Source organism: Camellia sinensis, chromosome 12 (assembly GCF_055761805.1).
Source record: "Camellia sinensis isolate YWXY chromosome 12, ASM5576180v1, whole genome shotgun sequence".
In the NCBI taxonomy this organism is placed as follows: Eukaryota; Viridiplantae; Streptophyta; class Magnoliopsida; order Ericales; family Theaceae; genus Camellia; species Camellia sinensis.
In genome coordinates, this window is record NC_138972.1 from 133727440 (window position 1) to 133750390 (window position 22951).

Below are 22951 nucleotides of genomic sequence, written 5' to 3' on the forward strand. Positions count from 1 at the left end.
TTCATGATCATTTTCATGAAAATTTTTTCATGATCCCTAGCTTTTCTCTTTTGTCCTTGGGCTCGAGTGAGTTTTGTGGAAGCTTTTGGTTTAAACTAATTGTGTGATGACACATTGTGCACTATATATGGAGATTGTGTTGTGTTGATTCAAATTTATTAGTTTTTTTATTTGTTTGATTTTCATGGTGTTACATGTCTAGGAGAAAAATATTTCGAAATGTGTTAAAGAAATTGAAATCTAATGATTGGAATCACTAATCTTAACTAAGTTCTTGCTATGAGATTAGAGATTGGCTGGATGAGGTTGGCTAGCTGTTTGGTTTACAATTTTCAAAAATAATTTTTTGATTTTTCAATTCCTATTTTTATATTGGAGAATTTTTTAAAGATTTTTGATATTAAGATTTTATAAGATAAATGACATACAATATTTTCATAGTAGTTAAGATCTCTCAACATTTTCACAGAGAAAATTCGACTCAGAGAAATTTTGCCCTACATATATAAATTTCTTTAATTTCATTGAGAGACCTTAGCTAATAAAAAAACATCTTAGCCCTTTCCTACTACACAAAGTTATAGAGGAATGTTTCACTAATTTTTCCTTTTATATTTTTAGTGACATTTTAAAATATTTTAATCATGTTTTTTTTTTTAATTTTTTACATCCACTTAAACTTAATATATTTAAAAAGTATAAAATTTGTACAAAATTTTTAAAAAAATTCATTAAATACAACAAAATACAAAAGTGTACTGAATTTTTACATATATATTTTTATTTTGGGTAAACTACCAGTCGGTTCTAATAATTGGACTTAATTTTCATCAAGTCTTATTAAAAATAATTTCTAGTAAAATTATCGTTAAAAAATAAATTTTTTGACAATTTTTTTGCGCATGTCACGAAAAATTGATAATTAATAATTTTTTTTGTCACGATTTTTATAATTGTCACTAAAACTTACAATTAGTGATATTTTTCTGTGACAATTTTTTAAAACTGTTGCTAAAACTTATAATTAGTAATTTTTTTTGACAATTTTCAAACTGTGACTGAAAATTAACAATTAGCTACGTTTTTTAATAGTGTTTGATATAAACTGCCATTAATTATCATAGAACCTATTGGACAATAAATCCATTTATCACTTATTAAGACCTCCACGTAAATCCCACATGAAAAGATAAATTACTAATAAGTTCTAATAGTTAGACTTAATTTTCATAAAATCTTATTGAAAATAAATTAATAAAATCGTTACTAAAAATAATATTTTATGACGCTTTCTTACATGTTGCTAAAAATTAACAATTAATAACTTTTTTATCATGATTTTTATAAATTGTCTTTAAAACTTACAGTTAGTGACATTTTCTATATAAATTTTTTAAATTGTTACTGAAAATTAAAACTTAGTGATTTTTTTTTTGTGACAATTTTTTTAAACTGTTACTAAAACTTATGATTAGTTAGTTGAAATTGTTACTAAAAGTTATTAGTGATTTTTTTTTTATGACAATTTTTTTAAACTATTACTAAAACTTATGATTAGTGATATTTTTTTGTAACAAAATTTCAAAACTAAAAATTAGCAATTAATGACATTTTTTAACCATTAATTATTATAAGACCTATTAGACAATAAATCTACATATTATGACCTATATTAAGACCTACATGTAAGTTCCCATATGAAAATTCCTCCCATTTATCTTGGAAAAAGAGATAGCAAAAGGCTACCAAACAAACATATGCAAAAGTTTCCAAATGGATAAACTTCTAACCGAGGAGATCTCTATTCCTTCACTAGAACTAAATGGTAAAAGCACATCCTGCCTTTTACCGAGCAAGAAATTTTAGCATATTTACAACTACAGGAAAAGTTGGCAAACAACATACATATATTATAAGGGCCTAGATCCAAAAAAGAGATGTCGTTCATCCATCCCAATAGCATGTGTCGTGAATTCCCATCAAGCATGGACCATCTGCATGTTTTGCAAAGAGAACAATAAATCAAAGAGGAAATGAAGGCAAGAGGAATTTCTCTATGAATGCCGGTGCAATTCACGCTACTCAATAATAATAATAAGAGAATGGTAGTGGGAAAATATTGACATGATATACGGCCAAAACCGAAGTCCTAGGAAAATTCGACATGGAAAATGTTAACATAGTTCTTGCTTTTTTGTATTCAGCCGAGTCTTCACATCAGAATTTAGCAAGTCAAGTCGGTTTTGAGTCCAGATTTTTTTATTTTATTTTATTTTTAAAATTATTTCATCTATGATTTAATTATTTTCCACAATCCAAATGATTATTGGAAAACATGGCATAAATAGCATCAGAAAGGATTCTTAAAAACTGCTTCAATAAATAGAAAAAGGAAGAAGAAAATAAATAAACAGAAACTGATTGTTTGCATGTAGGGCTTCTATCCAATGTTCACCACAGCCTGAACATCTGGCCAAATATGAATTTTTTTTAAGATCTTTAAAAACTGAGGATGCCCTAAATATATTCGTGTATTTAAACATAATAAACGGAAAAGGCTCTTCATTTAACAATTCGTACAAAAAAGAGGCTATTCATCTAACAATAAAAAGGGACAAGGATTATTGAAGAACATGATGATGATTAGATGTTCCTTGATGCAACTAAAAACCCTCAACTAAGATCCTTAAGCAACTAAACTTGAGAAAATATACAGAGCCCAATAAAGGAGAAACAATTGGATAAAGACTTTACCGTCCTTGGTGTATTTCTTCCTTGCAGTGTCTTCATTGCTGCTTCTGCAAAAGCTTGTGCCGCTTCTGCATCAGCTTCCGCTGCTTCTGCTTCCCTTGCTGCCTCTTCAGCTTCTGCTATAGCTGCTTCTGCCTCGGCAACTGCTTGGGCAGCAGCCACAGCAGCCTCTTGTGGAGTCATGCTCCTCATCTTAGCCAACTCTAAATCGACCTGAGCTTTATTTAGAATGTTGATATCATCCTTGTCAATTTTTGGAGAAGCCCTCTGCCTTCCCTCTAGTAGTAACGTGGACGAGTTTCTTCTTTTATCCGATAATGCCGACGGTGGTGCAATTCTGAACTTTCGTTTCATCTGCAAGAAAATAAACAAAGGTATCAGCCTCGTAAGCAGATAATTACCATCAAACACTGAAACCAACCAAATTTGCATAGAAACAAGTTCAGTTTAGGTTCTATATATGGCTGTAAGATCAAGGTGAAGGTTGAGCAATTTTCAATTATTACTACGTGCAATAAAAAGATGAAACTGTGCAAACCTTTCAATAATTGTTGATTGACAATTATAGTGACATGCATAATCGATACAAGAATTGCACATCCATATGGGCACCTTCCTTTCAAGACAAGGATTGTGTGAGACATGTTTTATCCACTTATCTATGAACACGACTACCTCATCTGTGAATGGAATGATTTCTATCTATCACCTTGGTAATTTAATGGTGACACCCACAGCAGATAAAATGGCTTTGAAAATTACCAACAAAGCTGGTTGATAAACTATAGTTTAAAAGTTACCATAAAAATTTCCTGAATTGTGAAATTTTTTCTTCTTGTTTTGATAATAGTAACTATAAAAACACTAATAACGGCACAACCAATACATGCAACGTATGTAGGAGCAGACAAAACTACACTCCAATCATAAAGCTCAGAACACCTATAAACTCTACAAAAGAATAAATATAGGGAAGCTCCCATATGACCAAAGTGAAATAATTAATCATGGACTAAAACGTGAGACTCCATTTAATTTCCATTAAAGCATAAATTTAAAGGTAGTGATGTAAAATTATGAGTGTCTCAAACAAAATTTGAGCAGGCCTGTTCAAGCTCGAATTGATGTATAACAGTACATATGTATGCCCTAGCTTAACAAAAATTATCAGGTGAGTTGGGAATTTCAGTGTGGCCGCGTGCCCATCCAATGGCATGTGGTCATGTGGTTACTAGTTCTCCATTTTTCCTGAAAATGGTCACATGTCCTTCTACTGTTGGGTAGGCACATGGCCACATTGTATCCCCGGAATGCCAGATGACTTCTCCTAGCTCAGGCTTATTTGAGTTCAGCTCAAACTAGAACCGAAAGGATAAGCTTGGAGAAAGAACTCATCAAAAGAGTGAATCATAATGGAAGCAGAAAATCTCTTACTAAACTGCTGCTTACCAGAACTTCTATCTATAAAACTTCCACCAAATGCTACAAAAAGAATCAGGAAAGAAGAAAACCAAACCCTTCTTCCAAATATACTTGCAAGCCTTAATTTCAAACCTTATTCCCAAACCAAAAAAATTAACAAAGAAAGAGGAAAAAAGGATGGATAAACTGCCAATAAGTTCTAATAGTTGGATTTAATTTCCATCAAGTCCTAATAAAATTGTCGCTAAAAATAATTTTTTATGACGATTTTTTGCATGCCGCTAAAAACCGATAATTAGTGATTTTTTTGTCACAGTTTTAATAAATTATTGCTAAATTAGTGACGTTTTTCTATGATGAATTTTTCAAAGAGTCATTGAAAATTGAAAATTGAAAATTAGTGACCTTTTTTGGTGATTTTTTTAACTTGTCGCTAAAACTTATAGTTAGTGACATTTTTTTATAACAAAATTTCCAAACTGTCGCTGAAAGTTAGCAATTAGTGACCTTTTTTTTAACAGTATTTGATGAAAAACGTCATTAATTATCATAGGACCTATTAGACAATAAGTTCACTTATTAAAACCTACACGTAAGTTCCCAAAAAGGATTATGTCAAACAAAGAAGAAATCTTAAGTGATTTGAACCCTTCATTTTTTCAAATGTTTTTCTCATCATAGAACATTTAGGTTAAAGCCCAAATTAATGGGCACTGCCCCACCCACCAAGGAAGCCTAACATATATCAACTTTGTTCATGAAGATATCAAGTTTACTCTAGCTTAGATTGGGCCCACTGAAACAAGTTTTTCTGTGACTAAGCATGGGTGAGCTATTTAACAAGCCAGGCTTCTGATACACATGAGATATAATGTTCAAAAAACCAGCCACAAAACTACTTTAATTACAAAATAGAAAGGAGTTAGGGAGGTCCTCATTTGAAGTGCCAACATATGCTTTCTAATTTACCCATCACTAGATACCAGCATGGGCTCAGCTACAATGAAACTAAAATTTCTAAAGCAGCCTGAATCAAACTTGATAATTCAATCAGTCAGAAGCTACCTTACATATTCAAGAAAAAGTATCCAACATTAACCCCAAAAATTTGCTGCTCCTGCTACCACTAGTAAAAGAAGGGTGACCCAAGGCTCTGGCAAAAGCGGGGTCTACTATTATTATCCATTACTATATGTTAAGCCAAGCACAAATTTGATCTCTTCAATCTCCAACTTCATCTATACCAAAAGAAAATGTTCGATATTATTTTCCTAACTACCTACAAACATGTAAAAAAAAGGTTCCTAGTAAAAATTAAGGGATCTAATTATTGCCCCCCCCCCCCCCCCCCCTCTCAGTTTGTGGCTAATTGTTTCCCTCTCATGTTTTATAGAACCACTTCTTTTAAACCACAAATTGACATGGAAGTTTTTTTGTTCAGTAGAAAAATGTTCCTCCTTGCATTTAGTTCTTGAGAGGGAGATTAATGATATGGACTTTGTGCCAGACAGATTTGGGCCGGGCAGAGTTGTGCCGGACAGATTTGGGTCGGACAGAGTTGTGCCGGACAGATTTGGGCCGGGCAGAGTTTGGACTGAGTGTGTGCCACCCCGGACCGAACAGAAACTGCTCGGCCAGGAAGTGACCGGTCGGACCAGGATGCTCGGTCCGAGGATGGTCAAAGCCAGACAGACCGAGTGACCGGCGCCCGGAAAGGCGTGGTCAGCCGAGGTAGTTGATTGACCGGCAGGAAGGCCGACCAAAGGAGGTACCCGGGCTAGGCTTTGCCGGGATGCCGCCTAGCCCGGTCCTCCATGTGTTTGTCCGGTTAGGCGCATGGGTATGAAGCATGGCATGGCCGTGGTAGAGCAGCTCGGCTGCCGAGCTCCAGCTGTGAAGTCAGGCAGTTGAGATTAGGAGATGTTCAGCGAGGTCTATGCTGACAGATGGGATAGCAGAGCCACGTGTCAGGAGATGACTGGAAGTGGGTAAGGGGCTCAGAAGGTATATAGGTATGTCTGCGCCCCCCATACGCGACACACGAACACTCTGTAAGAAATTTCTTACACTCAAACACTCTCTCCCTTCTCTCTATCCATCCTAAGGTGTGTGCTAACTTGATCGTCGGAGGGTTTTTCCGGCCACACACCGCCGGGTAGCTCACCGTTACTTGCTCGCAGGTGATCGGACATCGACGGAGCTCGGAAGAAAGGAGTACGGGCTTGCCGGAATATTTGCTCCCCGTACAATTGGCGCCGTCTGTGGGAAGCTTGACAGACAAAACCTTGTCTTCCAGGTTCATCTGATCGCCGTCCATGGCGAACAACGACGAGTTTCCGTTGTCCGCCATCGACGGAGCCATCCCGGAGTATACCCGAAGGAGAGAGGGACCTCCTACTGTCCACCCAATGGCTGACTTGGGAACGCCCACTGGCGGAAAGTCGGGAGACGCGCGGGATAAGCGCGGAAGAAGTCATGGTCATTCACGGAGTCCAGACGGTCACCGGCGGAGGAGAGACTCACACGCCAGACGTCTGGAAAATAAGTTGAGGGACCAAGACGCTGTCATCCGGCGAATGGCGGCGGAGATGGAGGATCTGAAGCGGCATGTCAAAGGGAAAGGTGAAGCTAGAGTGGGTGACCACAGTGAGCGCACCCCATCCCGCCGTTCAGGTGGTCAGAGTCAGCGACGCATTCCATCCATTTCTATTACCAGAAGTTACCAAGTTAGTGATTCCGACGTGCATGCAGAGAAGTCTAGCGCGCAAGACAGCACCTACCGGCCTTCACGTCCGGTGACGACTTCGAGGTACTCTTACTCCGCTCATTCAGAGGATTTGCGGGCGGTCTTAAAGGAGCGGGTTCGTCGGCGCGAAGCTCAGAGGATACCGGCGTTCCAGCGGCTATCCTACGGGGTTCACGCCAGCGAGGAGGTCGGAATGCCTCCACCCCGCCAAGCAGCGCCACTCCTAGTGGATTCAGATTTGGCCAGGTTGAGTGCCACCCCTTTCTCCCTGGAAATAGAAACTACACCGCTTCCGGCAGGCTTCCACCAGCCAAAGTTCGCGCTTTACGACGGGAAAACCGATCCTTACCTGCATGTGAGCCACTTCCGACAGGTTATGGCCGGACATAGGCGAAATGACGGACTTATGTGCCTGATCTTCCCGTCAAGTTTAGGCGAGCTGGGCTTGAAGTGGTTCGAGAGGTTGCCGGAAGGGAGCATACAACGATGGCATCAGTTGGCCGAAGCCTTTGTGACGCGCTTCAAAACCAACACAAAAACACCAAAGGAAGTCGATCATTTACTTAGTGTCAAGATGGAACCGAGCGACACACTGAAGGCATACAACTCGAGGTATTGGGAAACCTTCAACGAGATCTTGGATTGCCCGGTCAACCTTGCAATCACGCAATACAAGCGCGGTCTCCCGCTCGGACATAGGCTGAGGGATTCGCTTACAATGAACCAGCAGACATCCATGTGGCACCTAATGCAGCGCATCAATGAGCACATCCGAGTAGAGGATGATGCGGCGACGTCCACCGCGGAGACAACCTCGATGGCAACGAGTAAGTGGGCGACTGGGTTTTAAGGAAGGTCATGGGCAACGCACTAGTGCCGGGTGAAGGCAAGCTAGGGGCAAACTAGGAGGAGCCTTACAAGATAACCGGGCAAGGGGGCATACAACTTAGAAGATTTGGATGGCAAAGGCGTACCCCGGCCATGGAATGCGGCCTTATGTAATTTTTTGAGGGACTTGTTTCCCCTACACTTCTGAATGCAAATACTCTTTTTGTCAATGTAATAGAAGTGAATTACTTTTGCTGAAGAGCTTTGTTGTGTCCGAAATAATAGTGGATATGGGGCCTACTCTTCTGTTCCAGCCGAGATGTTTTACTCCGGCTGAAGAGTTGATGATTTGCTCAACTGTAAGGTTCCAGCCGAGATGTTTTACTCCGGCTGAAGAGTTGATGATTTGCTCAACTGCGAGGTTCCAGCCGAGATGATTTACTCCGGCTGACGGGTTGATGATTTGCTCAACTGCGAGGTTCCAGCCGAGATGTTTTACTCCGGCTGAAGAGTTGATGATTTGCTCAACTGCGAGGTTCCAGCCGAGATGATTTACTCCGGCTGACGGGTTGATGATTTGCTCAACTGCGAGGTTCCAGCCGAGATGATTTACTTCGGCTGAAGAGTTGATGATTTGTTCAACTGCGAGGTTCCAGCCGAGATGTTTTACTCCGGTTGAAGAGTTGATGATTTGCTCAACTACGAGGTTCCAGCTGAGATGATTTACTCCGGCTGACGGGTTGATGATTTGCTCAACTGCGAGGTTCCAGCCGAGATGATTTACTCCGGCTGAAGAGTTGATGATTTGTTCAACTGCGAGGTTCCAGCCGAGATGTTTTACTCCGGCTGAAGAGTTGATGATTTGCTCAACTGCGAGGTTCCAGCCGAGATGTTTTACTCCGGCTGATGAGTTGATGATTTGCTCAACTCCGAGGGTCCAGTCGAGCTGTTCTTGTCCGCCAGGAAAGAAGTCGCGGAGCGGACCTTGCTCCCCTTCTTTGGAGTTCCTTGGCCGAGCTGATCTTGTCCGCCAAGAAGGAAGTCGCGAAGCGGACCTTGCTCCCCTTCTTTGGAGTTCCTTGGCCGAGCTGATCTTGTCCGCCAAGAAGGAAGTCGCGGAGCGGACCTAGCTCGCCTTCTTTGGAGTTCCTTGGCCGAGCTGATCTTGTCCACCAAGAAGGAAGTCGCGGAGCGGACCTAGCTCGCCGACCTTGGAAGTTCCATGACCGAGCTGTTGTTGCTCACCAAGAAGCAAGTCGCGGAGCGGACCTTGCTCGCTGACCTTGGAAGTTCCTTGCCGAGCTGTTTTTGCTCGCCAAGAAGGAAGTCGCGGAGCGGACCTTGCTCGCCTTCCTCGGAGTTCCTTGACCGAGCTGATGTTGCTCGCCAAGAAGCAAGTCGCGGAGCGGACCTTGCTCGCTGACCTTGGAAGTTCCTTGCCGAGCTGTTTTTGCTCGCCAAGAAGGAAGTCGCGGAGCGGACCTTGCTCGCCTTCCTCGAAGTTCCTTGACCGAGCTGATGTTGCTCGCCAAGAAGCAAGTCGCGGAGCGGACCTTGCTCGCTGACCTTGGAAGTTCCTTGACCGAGCTGTTGTTGCTCGCCAAGAAGCAAGTCGCGGAGCGGACCTTGCTCGCTGACCTTGGAAGTTCCTTGCCGAGCTGTTGTTGCTCGCCAAGAAGGAAGTCACGGAGCGGACCTTGCTCGCCTTCCTCGGAGTTCCTTGACCGAGCTGATGTTGCTCGCCAAGAAGCAAGTCGCGGAGCGGACCTTGCTCGCCGACCTTGGAAGTTCCTTGACCGAGCTGATGTTGCTCGCCAAGAAGCACGTCGCGGAGCGGACCTTGCTCGCTTACCTTGGAAGCTCCTTGACCGAGCTGATGTTGCTCGCCAAGAAGCACGTCGCGGAGCGGACCTTGCTCGCCGACCTTGGAAGTTCTTTGCCGAGCTGATGTTGCTCGCCAAGAAGCAAGTCGCGGAGCGGACCTTGCTCGCCGACCTTGGAAGTTCCTTGACCGAGCTGATGTTGCTCGCCAAGAAGCACGTCGCGGAGCGGACCTTGCTCGCCGACCTTGGAAGTTCCTTGGCCGAGCTGTTGTTGCTCGCCAAGAAGCAAGTCGCGGAGCGGACCTTGCTCGCTGACCTTGGAAGTTCCTTGCCGAGCTGTTGTTGCTCGCCAAGAAGGAAGTCGCGGAGCGGACCTTGCTCGCCTTCCTCGGAGTTCCTTGACCGAGCTGATGTTGCTCGCCAAGAAGCAAGTCGCGGAGCGGACCTTGCTCGCCGACCTTGGAAGTTCCTTGACCGAGCTGATGTTGCTCGCCAAGAAGCACGTCGCGGAGCGGACCTTGCTCGCTTACCTTGGAAGCTCCTTGACCGAGCTGATGTTGCTCGCCAAGAAGCACGTCGCGGAGCGGACCTTGCTCGCCGACCTTGGAAGTTCTTTGCCGAGCTGATGTTGCTCGCCAAGAAGCAAGTCGCGGAGCGGACCTTGCTCGCCGACCTTGGAAGTTCCTTGACCGAGCTGATGTTGCTCGCCAAGAAGCACGTCGCGGAGCGGACCTTGCTCGCCGACCTTGGAAGCTCCTTGACCGAGCTGATGTTGCTCGCCAAGAAGCACGTCGCGGAGCGGACCTTGCTCGCCGACCTTGGAAGTTCTTTGCCGAGCTGTTGTTGCTCGCCAAGAAGCAAGTCGCGGAGCGGACCTTGCTCGCTGACCTTGGAAGTTCCTTGACCGAGCTGATGTTGCTCGCCAAGAAGGAAGTCGTGGAGCGGACCTTGCTCGCTTTCTTAGTGCGGTCACCATCTTGCATATTGAGGACCGAGGAAGTATTACCCCGATCAGGATAGGTAATCCCAGTCACGCTTCAGCGGACGGAATTAAGGGGCAATTGAGAGGGAGATTAATGATATGGACTTTGTGCCAGACAGATTTGGGCCGGGCAGAGTTGTGCCGGACAGATTTGGGTCGGACAGAGTTGTGCCGGACAGATTTGGGCCGGGCAGAGTTTGGACTGAGTGTGTGCCACCCCGGACCGAACAGAAACTGCTCGGCCAGGAAGTGACCGGTCGGACCAGGATGCTCGGTCCGAGGATGGTCAAAGCCAGACAGACCGAGTGACCGGCGCCCGGAAAGGCGTGGTCAGCCGAGGTAGTTGATTGACCGGCAGGAAGGCCGACCAAAGGAGGTACCCGGGCTAGGCTTTGCCGGGATGCCGCCTAGCCCGGTCCTCCATGTGTTTGTCCGGTTAGGCGCATGGGTATGAAGCATGGCATGGCCGTGGTAGAGCAGCTCGGCTGCCGAGCTCCAGCTGTGAAGTCAGGCAGTTGAGATTAGGAGATGTTCAGCAAGGTCTATGCTGACAGATGGGATAGCAGAGCCACGTGTCAGGAGATGACTGGGAGTGGGTAAGGGGCTCAGAAGGTATATAGGCATGTCTGCGCCCCCCATACGCGACACACGAACACTCTGTAAGAAATTTCTTACACTCAAACACTCTCTCCCTTCTCTCTATCCATCCTAAGGTGTGTGCTAACTTGATCGTCGGAGGGTTTTTCCGGCCACACACCGCCGGGTAGCTCACCGTTACTTGCTCGCAGGTGATCGGACATCGACGGAGCTCGGAAGAAAGGAGTACGGGCTTGCCGGAATATTTGCTCCCCGTACAGTTCTCATTTCTTTTACAATTAATATTTAATAACAATATTCAATGCATAGAGGCAATGCATGTGATGTTGTTCAGTAGTCATTAATTATTACAAAAATCATAAAACTCTATAATACAAATCATAAGGAATATCAAGCACATTAACACAAAAGGAAAATTTAATTAATTACTAGCAATAATGTCGTTAATGCTTTACAAAGCAAAATCGGCTAAAAAGGATCCATACAATGAGATTTTCTTCATCCTACTAAGAATATCCAATGGTTTACTTGATTATGCATTAATAAATAAAAAAATTCAACCATTCAAAAACCCAAACCTACCCTCCAGTAATTCCTTGCCTTAGGAACCAAATAAAAATTCCAAGTCAACGTGCTACAAATGTTAGAAAATTACGTACAGCATGATTAAGCTATCTTCTAACTCAACTTCATAGCATCCAAGTAAACAGCATATCGCCAATAAATTTTAAACCATACACCTCCAGTACCATGTAATTACCTTAATCAGTTTCCCACTTGCAGTCAAAAACTTCAATTTGGCGGACAATAATCGTTTGAAGTTGGCAGGTGCCCAGTATTGTTCCTGTATAAGGAAAAAGTATTTTTTAATGATTATTATGATAACAATAAATTTCATAAATGCTTCTTATAAAACATAAACAGAAAAAGAAAAAGAAAAAGTCTTGCAGAACTTCTTATTAAACAATTGCATAGGATTCATCAACAAAAAGAAATCACATAAATGCTCATGCATCCTGAAATAATATAGCAAGCCAAACCATAGAGAAGGCCTATGGTCTAGCATCAGACCAGAACTCAACTCAACTCAACAAGCCTTTGTCCCAATTACTCGGGTTAGCTTCATGGTTTTATTTCCTCTCCAGTTGATTCTATTCGAAGTCAAATCCTAAGTTTAAGGTAATCATGTACTTCCTTATCATCTCAACCCATATTCTCCTTGGCCTTCCTCTATTTCTTTTATCACTTTCCAAGTGGATCAAATCACTCTTCTTTACATGCGCATCAATTGGTGATGCAGATGACATATCATCTCAAGTGGTTTTTCCTCAGTTCAAAGTTCTAGCTACTTAATATCTTTAAAAAATTATGTTATTCCTCTATGTATATAAAGGTTTGTTACACTCTCTTTTTGTTTTGATAACTTTTTGAGCCTCTTCCTTCTAGCACCAAGTTTCCTTAGATGGCTGCCAACATCCGTTAAACTCACCAAGGCTCTTTTGCTACCTTTTTATTTTAATACAACTAGCTTCTTGATCAGCACTTGTTTATTAAAGTGTCGGAACCTATGAAGCATGGACACGTCAAATTTGATGCCGTGGCGGTGTCGGACACGGGGACACGCCGGGAACATGTACGAGACACGCCAATTGGTGTGTCCTTTTAATTTAATCATTCTTTTGCCGGGGAGACGGCGGGGACACTTGTGTCCACCAAATCTGGACACAAACAGAAGAGAAGACAAAGAGTAAAGGAGAAGAGAAAAAAAACCTGGCCGGCGACTTCAAACCAGTTGACTTCAATGACCTAGAAAAAACAATTGACTTCGATGACCTTCGAATCAATCCAACCAGTCGACTTTGATGACCTCCATCCAGTTGCGTCTCTCACTTAATCGCGTCTTCGACCAGATCGCATCTCTCGCCTTCTCGCTCTCTCTTTCTCACCCTTTCACCTTCTCTCTCTCTCTCTCTCTCTCTCTCTCGCCTTTTTGCCTTCTGTCTCGCCCTTTCTTCTGTCTTATATATATAACTATATATGAGATATAATTATATATATAAGATATAATACTCATAATTTATATAAGATATAGGCCTCGTTTGGTAGACCTGTGAGAAAGTGATTATAACTTATAGCCTAACAGATTATAGTTTATAGCTGTGAACATAAGCTGATTTTTGATTTATAAATTAAGCTTCTCCTCCCCCACTAAAAGAATAAGTTGATTTTTGATTTACAAAAAGCTATAAGCTGTATTGTTAAGCTGAACCAAACACATCAAAATAGCTTAAATTAAGTTAAAAGCTGAAATAAGCTGGAAATAAGCCCTACCAAACAAGGCAATAATACTTATAATATATGTATCAATGAAAAAACACATATTTTGTATCTTACATATTTATACATATTAATAAACAAAAAAAAAACACATATATAATATAAAATAAAATAAAATAAAATAATTAATAAGAACACATTATTTAAAAAATAAATAAAATAATTAATATGTATGAAAATAAAAATATTTATAAAAAAAAAATTCGTAATGTCCCCTGCTGTGTTCGTATCCCCATTTTTTGAAAATTGTCGTATCCTGTGTCCGTATCCGGGTTCGGGTCCGTGTCCGTGTCCGTGCTTCATAAGCCGGAACCCTTGCCTACTTCTCACCACACCCGATCTGGGATTAAAGAACCATGTCAAGCCTAAAGCAAACAGGGATGTGTCACCATTGAAATAGGTAGGGCCCATTGGGCTATCCAAACTATCTTTCAAAAAGAAAATTAATAACCCATATTAAAGGGTCCAGGTGCCATGTCATTTAAAGGTGTCCACTGTCCACAAGTCATGTTTATTGACATTTGTGCTTATAGAGAGGCTAAAAATCCCAATTGACATTATTATAGGCCTTCTCAATATCCAACTTACAAATCATGTCTGACTGCCCTGCTCGCAGACGAGAGTCAACAAACTCATTAGCCACTAACACTGCATCCAGAATCCGGCAGCCACCCACAAAAGTGTTCTGTGATTTTGACACCACATCCCCCACTTGCAACCGAACCCTGTTGGCCAAAACTTTTGCTAGAAACTAGTACACACTTCCCAACAATTTAATTGGCTGAAACTGGCGAATATCCTCAGCCCCTCTCACCTTAGGGATCAAAGCAATAAAAATCGCATTGAAACGCTCCTCAAACTGGCCTGTCTGTTTTTAGTATTCCGACTTAATTTATGTCGGTCCACGTCATTCCTGTGTCCGTGGCTTGTCGTTTGGAGAAGTTGCAGCGAGATTTTCTGTGGGGAAGTGATGGTGGGAAGTCTCGGTATCACCTCGTTAGTTGGGAGCAGATTTGTTGCCCTAAGGAGGAGGGGGGTTGGGGGTGAGGAGGTTGTGTAAATTTAATTTGGCTTTGTTGGGGAAGTGGTTGTGGAGGTTTTCCAATGCATGGGATCAGTTATGGCGGAGGGTGGTGACATCCAAATATGGGTTAGGGAGGGTTGATTTGTGTTACTAGGGAGGTGGGGGGTTCTCATGGGTGTAGGTTATGGAAAGGAATTTGGTTGGGTAGGGTTGGGTTTTGGGATCAAATCCAATATTGAGTGGGCAATGGAATGCGTGTGCGGTTTTGGGAAGATCGGTAGTGTTGGGAGATTACTTTATAGGAGCGTTTTCCTTTGATTTTTTAGTTGGCGGCGGATCCTAATGTGATGGTGGCTTCATATTTGGGTGGAGGAGGTGAGGCGCTGGTTTGAGATATAGTGCTTCGTCGACAGACTCAGGATTGGGAGTTTGGGCAGTTAGTGGATTTGTTGGCCTTTTGTATGGGGTTAAGGTTGACCGTGAGGAGGATGTTTTGGTTTGGAAGGCTCCTCATGCGAAAGGTATTTTTTTCGTCTTGTCATTTTATGGGACTTTGTGTGGCGATGGTGGGTGATATTTCCCTTCGTGTCGTGTGGATTTCTGGTGTTCCGTCGAATGAGGCTTTCTTTGTGGGGACGGCAGCATTTGGTAGAATATTGACTATTGATAATCTAATTCGTCGGCATCATATATTGGTGAATTGGTGCTGCATGTGTTGTGCGGATGCGGAGACAGTGGATCATTTGCTTATTCACTGTCCGATTGCTTCTCGCTTGTGGGTGCTTGTTTTTTCTTTATTTGGCGTGGTGTAGGTGCAACCAAAGCAGGTTTTGGATGTGCTTTGTTGTTGAGGGGGTGGTTAGGTTGGGAAGCGCTGAAGGAAAGCTTGGGCGTTAGCTCCTTTGTGTTTGATGCAGTTGCTTTGGTTGGAGTGGAATCGTCGGGGTTTTCCAGGAGTGTGCTTAGTCGATTGTTCAGTTACAGTCTCGGTTTTGTGGTGTTTTGTACAGTTGGGTGTTGGGCTGGGTAGATCCTAATTTATTTGTTGTTTTAGACTTTGTGGATGATTTAGTTGGTTAAGTCCTTGTTTGAGGGGTTGGTTTTGTATTCTTTCGGCATCTCCTTGATGCTTTCTTAATAAATCTTTATTTATAAAAAAAAAAAAATTTAGCTCATCAAGTGATCAAAGGTCATAAAATTAGAAAGTAGTATTCCTACAGACTTTACCAAATGAAACAGACTAACTGACAGCTGAAATAGGCAATAAAAAAGTAGACAACTATAAATTCTCAAAGTATATTAAGGCTCTGTTTGGCAACAGCTAAATAAGCACATTTTTTTTTTTCAAAATTGTCTTCAGTGAAATTTGTGTCAAATTTTTTAAATTCCACGTCCATCTAGTCTAGGAGCTTTTTTTCTTTGAAAAAATTCCAAAAAACAAAAAATTTAACTTTTTCTTTCTTTCTTAGTTGACTTCTTAAATAACTTAAAAAGTGAATTTTTTAATTTTTTTTTATTTAAATCACTAAAGACCCCAAAATAAAAATCAACAAAAAAGCTACTAAAAAAACAATTTCCAAACCTAACCCAAGTAAGAATAAAAGTACCTCTATATATGTAGCAATAGTAGTCTTATTAGAACCACCAGGCTCCTTCAAGTTGTTTATGGCCTCCATTATAAGATTGTCCAACCTATAACAATGTGAAGAAAGCATACTGAGTTTTTGATAATTAGACCAAAAGCAGAAGGATATGAAGTCAAGTAAGAAAATACACAGATTCTCCAACCTATATAACTTTAACCCACTGCAGTAGACTTGTCCAAATTGCTAACAAACTTAGAATCACAAATCAAAACATAAAACTCCTAATGAGTTCCATGTGGCAAATAGCAGATGTCTATAGTAAGTAAAATGCTACAAGTATAAGATTCTCATGTGTGAGGATTTCTCAATTAAACTAGTTAAAAAACTTGTAATATCTTTTGGAGAAAAATACAAATAAATATCATTGTCTCAATTGTTTATTTATTTTGTTTTTTGGAGATGCTCATGTGTGAGGATTTCTCAATTCCACTCATTGCTCATTCTACAAATGTTTTATAATTTCAAAAGATTCAATTCTTCTCAAATTTTACTGGATAAATGTAAGAAACTGTTTAAACTAATTCCCGCAACACCATCATTAGGTTATTTCTTTCGTGCCATCTTGTAGGGTTGTAACTTTCCAGTTACAACAAGAACAACATAGGTTGCGTTTGGTAGAGTTTTGTAAATGTGATTTGAGAATTGAGTTGTATTTTGAGTTTGTGAGTTTTAGAATTATGATTTGAGTGTAGAAAATTTGTTTGGTTATGGTTTTTGAATAGAGTGTTGAAATGAGATTTGAATTGAAGTTGGAATTAAGATTTGAAAGTTTGATGTGACATGTAAAAGAAGAAAATGTGTTTGGTTATGAATTTTGGAAATAGTTTTCAAACTGTAATTCAAGTTGTTATAATCCATAATCAAACACATAACTCGTAACTGTATTGAGCTTATTAGTCAACATTCATAACCAAACTCTTTTTTCAATACAAATCAATAAATTAATTAATAATTTTGCTCCCAATTCTTAATTCGTTTTAATAAAAAAAAAAAATTTGAATGAAAATTTTGTTCGTATAATTTGGCTCCACATAAATTTTTGATTCAAATAATTATGACCCAATTCTTTTTTTCCTGTTAATTTTTTTTCATTTCAATTTATGTTTTAAATTAATTTATTTTCCAATTACACTTCGTCCTCTTCTATATACACTTCGTCCTCCTCCACCAAGGCAGCACCAAATACACTTCCTGCTCCTGAACCAAGGTACCAGACAACATACAAGATCAACATAATTGATATTCCCCTCCCAACACAGTCTCTATCCACTAAACATTCAAACTTCTGCCTTCAAAACACTTACATCCACTGGACGTATGACTGAGCAAGGCAACAACACAACCAGCAAGGCGGCGACAGAGGGCAGCAGCCGAATACAGCAGCAGGGGGGCGACCTGTGGGTTGGCCGGTTGGTTGACCGGCTGGTCAACCAGTTTCTGTAATTTTTTTTTTCTTTTCCTTCCTCGCAGTGTCCATATCTCACTTCATACCAGTTTAGCTCATCACATTGCATTTATTAACCTTAGTTAGTCACTTATTAACTCAAAGTTCAGAGAATGCTTTTCAGAGAATGCTTTTCAGAATTGTGTGCTGCAGAGAAACGGGGGGAAATTGTTGCCAAACAATAAACAGAGTTGTATTTTGAATTGTGTGCTAGAATTATGATTTGAGTTCTGTATCCAAACGTGAAGTGCAAAACGTGGTCTGGAAATATAATTCCAGAACACTTCCAAATAGAGCCATAGTTTCTTATTTACACGCTGCCATTTTTTTTAATCTCTTCTTCTACTTCAGTTGATAATTTCACCGGCTTGATTTAGAGGTCTAATGCATAAAACTATAGTGACAGTTAGATATCTACCTTTTTTGCGTTATGAATTAGTATAAGAAAGATACACCTAGTTATTGCTTTTTATATGGTAAATAGCTAGGAAGCACGGATACGGATACGGGATACGGATACGGGATACGATACCGATACGGCGATACGACAAAATTTGAAAAACTAGGATACGGGTACGGCGGGGATACGTTCGTAAAAAATATTATTTTAACAATTTTTAGTAATGCAGTATGCATAAAAATAAAACCTAAAGCAAAAGACAACTTGATAAAGAAAAAAGATTCCTATAAAACTAAGAGTCTTCAAGGTCAATAGCTTCAACTTGTTCCCCTTTATCTTTGAATATCACAAGACCTTAGCTAAAGCCAAAAAACCATTCTTAAATAAAAATTTCAGCAAATATACTTTTTTAAGTCATCAATGATAGCCTAGGAGGCACGGATACGAATATGGTGATATGGGGATGTGGATATGGCGATATGTCAAAATTTGAAAAAGTACGATACGGGTACAGCGGGGATACATTCATGATTTTTTTTTTTTATATAATTTTAATGTAATATGCATGAAAATAAAACTTAAAGTAAATTAATAAATAAGGAGAGGGATTCCTATTAACCTAAAAGTGCTCAAACACTCATAAAACATCCAAAACTAAAAGCAAAAGCAAAAGCAAATGCAAATGTAAATTAAACATCATCCTTACATGCCAACACCAAAAAAAGAATGAGAGCAGAGAGAAGAAACGTGAGAGAGTGAAAAAGCGAGAGAGAAGTGAGAGAGACAACAAGGATACATCAATTTGACAAATTCTATTACTTTAACTCTCACTATATTCCTCTTATCAAAGAACTAAACAAAATATTATAAGTAATATATAACTTCGAGTATCCGATACTTCAAAATTAAGTATCCGATACTTCAAAATTAATAAAAAATTAATTAAGAAGTATCTGATACTTTTAAGAAGTATCCGATACGTATCCGCGAGTATCCGAGGAGTATCGGTATCCGATACGTATCCGATACGGATACGTCACCCTTTTTGAAGTATCCGTGCTTCATAGGTAAATAGGCTCAGGGTTCAGCATTAATAACACTAGATTCTTTTATCAAGATCAACAAAATTCCATTCTTGGTCACCAAATTTTTTTTTTCCAGCTGTTAACCGTTACAGAATTGCTTGAGCAAAAATGTCAGCATGTGACAAGTTCATTATTATCCCCAGAAAAAATTATGGAAATAAGAGTATGGTAACTCAAATAATAAGAATAATGCCTGACCTTATGATTGATCTTTTTGGAGCACCAATCTGTGGAGAACCACTAGAAACTGCAAGAGGTTTAGCATCAACAATTTCTTCATCACTTTGAACTACTGTACTAAGAGCCATAGCATTCTCATCCTCTTTAGGGGCAGGTCGCATCCTTTTTAGGGCTAACCTAGCCTTCTCTCTGGAGCCCCATCCATTAGCCATTACGCTCATGTTTCTCCATTTGTCCTAATTCACATAAGACCAAATTGATACACTATATACACAACAGTGGAGATAACTAAATATAAAGCCAAGAAAAAAACTAAATGGCTATCATCACCGCTCACCATACAAATCATTTGTTTAGAGAAAAACAAACCATGTAAAAAGTAAAAACAAACAAATAATGATTTAAGATATACCTTGAGATCAACATTTGAACGTAGGTACAAAACACCACTAAATTCTGGATCTTTAAGTATTGTACGCCACTTTCCTGCCCCATGTTTAACGACACCAGCTCTCAGAGCTGCTTCTTCTTCTGGTGTCCATTTTTGCTTAGGGGCACCCATCAAACAATAGCACAAAATCTCTCAGAAGAATCTAGTGCATTATTTATCAGCAGAAGATGTCGTCACCTGTGCCAAAAAAGCTAATATGATTCTAAACGAAGTCTAAAATAAGAAGACATTAAGCCCAAAATACAATATATGTTCAATTTGTTCGTAAGTTGGTCAGGACGAATAGATGATGAAGCAGTTCAAACACTCCTCTGTCAAATAAGCCTTCTGCTGACGTGGAAAAAGCTCTAACTTGGTTTTCCGTACGTATTATAGAATACGTCGGTGAAGCATTGTCACGCCAAGACCCTTTCTTAGTTTAGTGAGGTTCATCTTCCAAAACCAAATCATATCTCTTACACAAGGTTTTAAAAAGCGGCCGCAACCGTTACGTAACGCTGTTACGTAACGGTTGTGGTAGTTACCGTCACCTGTTACGGCCGCTTTTGCAGTGTGATTGAGATTTACAGGTGTGTCGGCCGTAGCGGCTGCTATAGCGGTCGTAACGGTGCTGTAACGGCCTGTAACGCACCATTATGTAACGGTTCTGAATTGTTTCTTTCGAAAAAACACAAAAAAACACAAAAAAAAAAAAAAAGAGTTGAAAACAGGGGAAGAGAGATAGAGAGAGAAGATGAAAGATGAAGAACAAGTTATTGATTTGTTGAAGCTGTAAGACCTATGCTATTCTATTCAGTTGCTATTACTCAACTATTTTGTTTGTGTCTATCTATATATTGTTTGAAAATAATAATAATTATAATAATAAATGTGGTCATTATCTATTTGGCTTGATTAAAATATATATATATATATATATATTTAGACTTTTATTTATTCTTACTTTTGTCATTGTTTATCTTATATATAATAGTTAATGATTGATTTTTTGTATAATATAAAGTCATTAATTATTAAAATAAAATGTAAAAAACTCAGTTTGTAGTGATTTAAAAATATAAAATATATTGGATTAAACTTAAAAATTTATAAAAATTGATCAATATTTATTTTAAAACTCAATAAATATGATCATGGAAAAAAAATGTGCGTATCGGTAAGTTTTTTTTCAAATTTTGCGAAAAATAAAAAAATTCATGGTTCTGGTTACCGCAACCGTTACGCTATGGCCTTTACAACCCGCAATTGCAACCACGCCACCGCCACCGTTATGGCGACCGCAACCGCTTTTCAGAACCTTGCTCTTACATATCAATTGGTCGTAAGGCCCTAAAAGACCAAGCTAATGAGCAAGTGTTTTATTGATACACTTTCTTAACTACAATTCAAGAACACATATATGAAAATTTTGTAAAAAAAGTACGGCGAGACTATTTTTTATAATGTAACCATTCAGAGTGGATGAAACCATATAATGGACCATCATGAGTTCATTATATGCCTGATAACATCCAAAAACTCAATATTTTTAGCAACAATGATACAGAAACAGGAAGATCCAATCATAAAAATTTAATAGTAATATTTATATGGAAAGTTAAAAATTTCAAAAATATTTTCCATTCGTTTGCTTCCTCAAAATTTCAACAACGATGAAACTAAATGGTGCGATCAGTTCACAACGCGTGTATGATGACTGTAGGACAGAAGAAATTCAAGATTACAGTGTAACGAGAGGACTGTAATCGAAACCCTAGGCACCTCATAACAATAGCAAATTCGATTATCCCAATTAGGAGCCGAGATGTTATCAGGTAAATTGAAACCAAAAAAAAAAGTGTGCGATTGTGTACCAGAGCATGTTCTGCGATTTGAAGATTGATTGCTTCGGTGCTTTGAAATTTCGGAGAATTTGAAGGCCTCGCCAGCTCTCTCCCCCCCTCTCCCTCTCTCCTTCGTGGATATCTATCGATCAATTCCTCACACCTAAAAAAAAAAAAATAGAAAAAGTAAGGCTAGAATAGAGGTGTAATTTTGGCCCGTGGCCGGTGGCCCGCGGGCGATCCGAAGCTCGCCCTCTGTCTGAGGTGGATCCGGCCTATTAAGGCTCGTTTTTGTTCGAGATTAAGCTTAGCCCGAGGCCTTGGGTCAGGGCTTGGGCTTTCGTTTTGGCAGGGCCTCGGCCCATTGGCCCACGTAAGGTCGGCCCAAAAGCCCGGCCCTCGCCGAGGTTCAGTGTTATTTTTAATGAAAAATAATAAAATTTTGGTGGAAAAAATAAAAAAAATTATTTAGGCCTGCCTAAGCCTAGGGGCCCGGCCTTGGCCCACTAGCCTGCCCAAAACTCGAATACCACTAGGCCTGGGCCTAATTTTTTGGTCCGGCCTGGCCCAATTTTTGGCGAGAGCCCACAAGGCCCGACATGAACCCTGCCTGGCCTGAGCCCGGATGGGCCAGGCCGAGCCAAAATTACACCCCCAGGCTAGAGATCCAAGTGTTCTATTAAATTTTTTATCAAATACCTTGTATGGGCATGAGGTCCATATCATGTGGGGCTGATATGAGTCCTATATCTATGTGAGATATTTGGTAAATATTTTTATAAAATTTTTAAGATCTCTAACATTTTTGAAAAATAAATAATATAATATTTAAACATAAAATGAGACATAATTACAAAATTTATGAATTATAACATAATATTAATTAAAGAAGTAAGGTTAGAGATTTCAAAAAAATTTATCAAAATTTTTATCAAATGTCTCACATGGGTGTGAAACCCATATTAATTTGTTATAAATTTTTTGAGATTTGTAGTATGACATTTGTTTGGGGTGTCCTAAATAAGTGCACTTTTTATTTTTTTGGACTAAAAAATTGAGAAAAAAAATATGAATGTTTAGGTTAACTTTTTGACTTTTTATGAAAAAATATGTATTAAAAAATTGTATAAATTAGTGTGTAGGGGAAAATTAGGATTGAGAGTTGTGCAGTTGTAATTTTTGACTTTTGGTGAATAGTGATAACTTTTTAAATTTTTGAGTAATTTTTTAGTTTTTTGGCAACTTGCCAAACTTATTATATGGGTGTGTGACTCATACACATGTGATTTGTATAGATCTTACATTCATGTGAAAGGTTTGATAAAATATTTAATAATTTATTTAGAATTTTAACACAACTCTTTAAAAAAATAGTTAAAAATTAATTTTTTAATTTTTTTAAAAAGAATATC

The 22951-nt window shown here is 39.6% G+C and overlaps 1 protein-coding gene across 1 annotated transcript; it reads right to left on the minus strand.

Annotated features, from left to right (window-relative positions):
• Nucleotides 1-1686: 1686 nt before the first annotated feature.
• LOC114320961 (telomere repeat-binding factor 1) lies at nt 1687-21886 on the minus strand. Its single transcript, XM_028268071.2, has 7 exons — nt 21570-21886; nt 19678-19893; nt 19284-19501; nt 16118-16202; nt 11910-11993; nt 2755-3105; nt 1687-1994 (listed from the first exon to the last, which is right to left on the minus strand). Exons 2-7 carry the CDS (start codon nt 19825-19827, stop codon nt 1980-1982), a joined length of 903 nt encoding a protein of 300 aa, XP_028123872.2. The 5' UTR covers nt 19828-19893; nt 21570-21886; the 3' UTR covers nt 1687-1979.
• Between the last annotated feature and the right edge of the window lie 1065 nt (nt 21887-22951).

Excerpts from the sequence above, each read along its gene's own strand:
- LOC114320961 (XM_028268071.2), bottom strand. The coding sequence starts at position 19,827 with ATGGGTGCCCCTAAGCAAAAATGGACACCAGAAGAAGAAGCAGCTCTG. Across the intron at positions 19,502-19,677 it reads GTTCAAATGTTGATCTCAAG|GACAAATGGAGAAACATGAG; the intron begins GTATATCTTAAA and ends TATGTGAATTAG. Across the intron at positions 11,994-16,117 it reads CTATTGCTACATATATAGAG|GAACAATACTGGGCACCTGC; the intron begins GTACTTTTATTC and ends TTCCTTATACAG.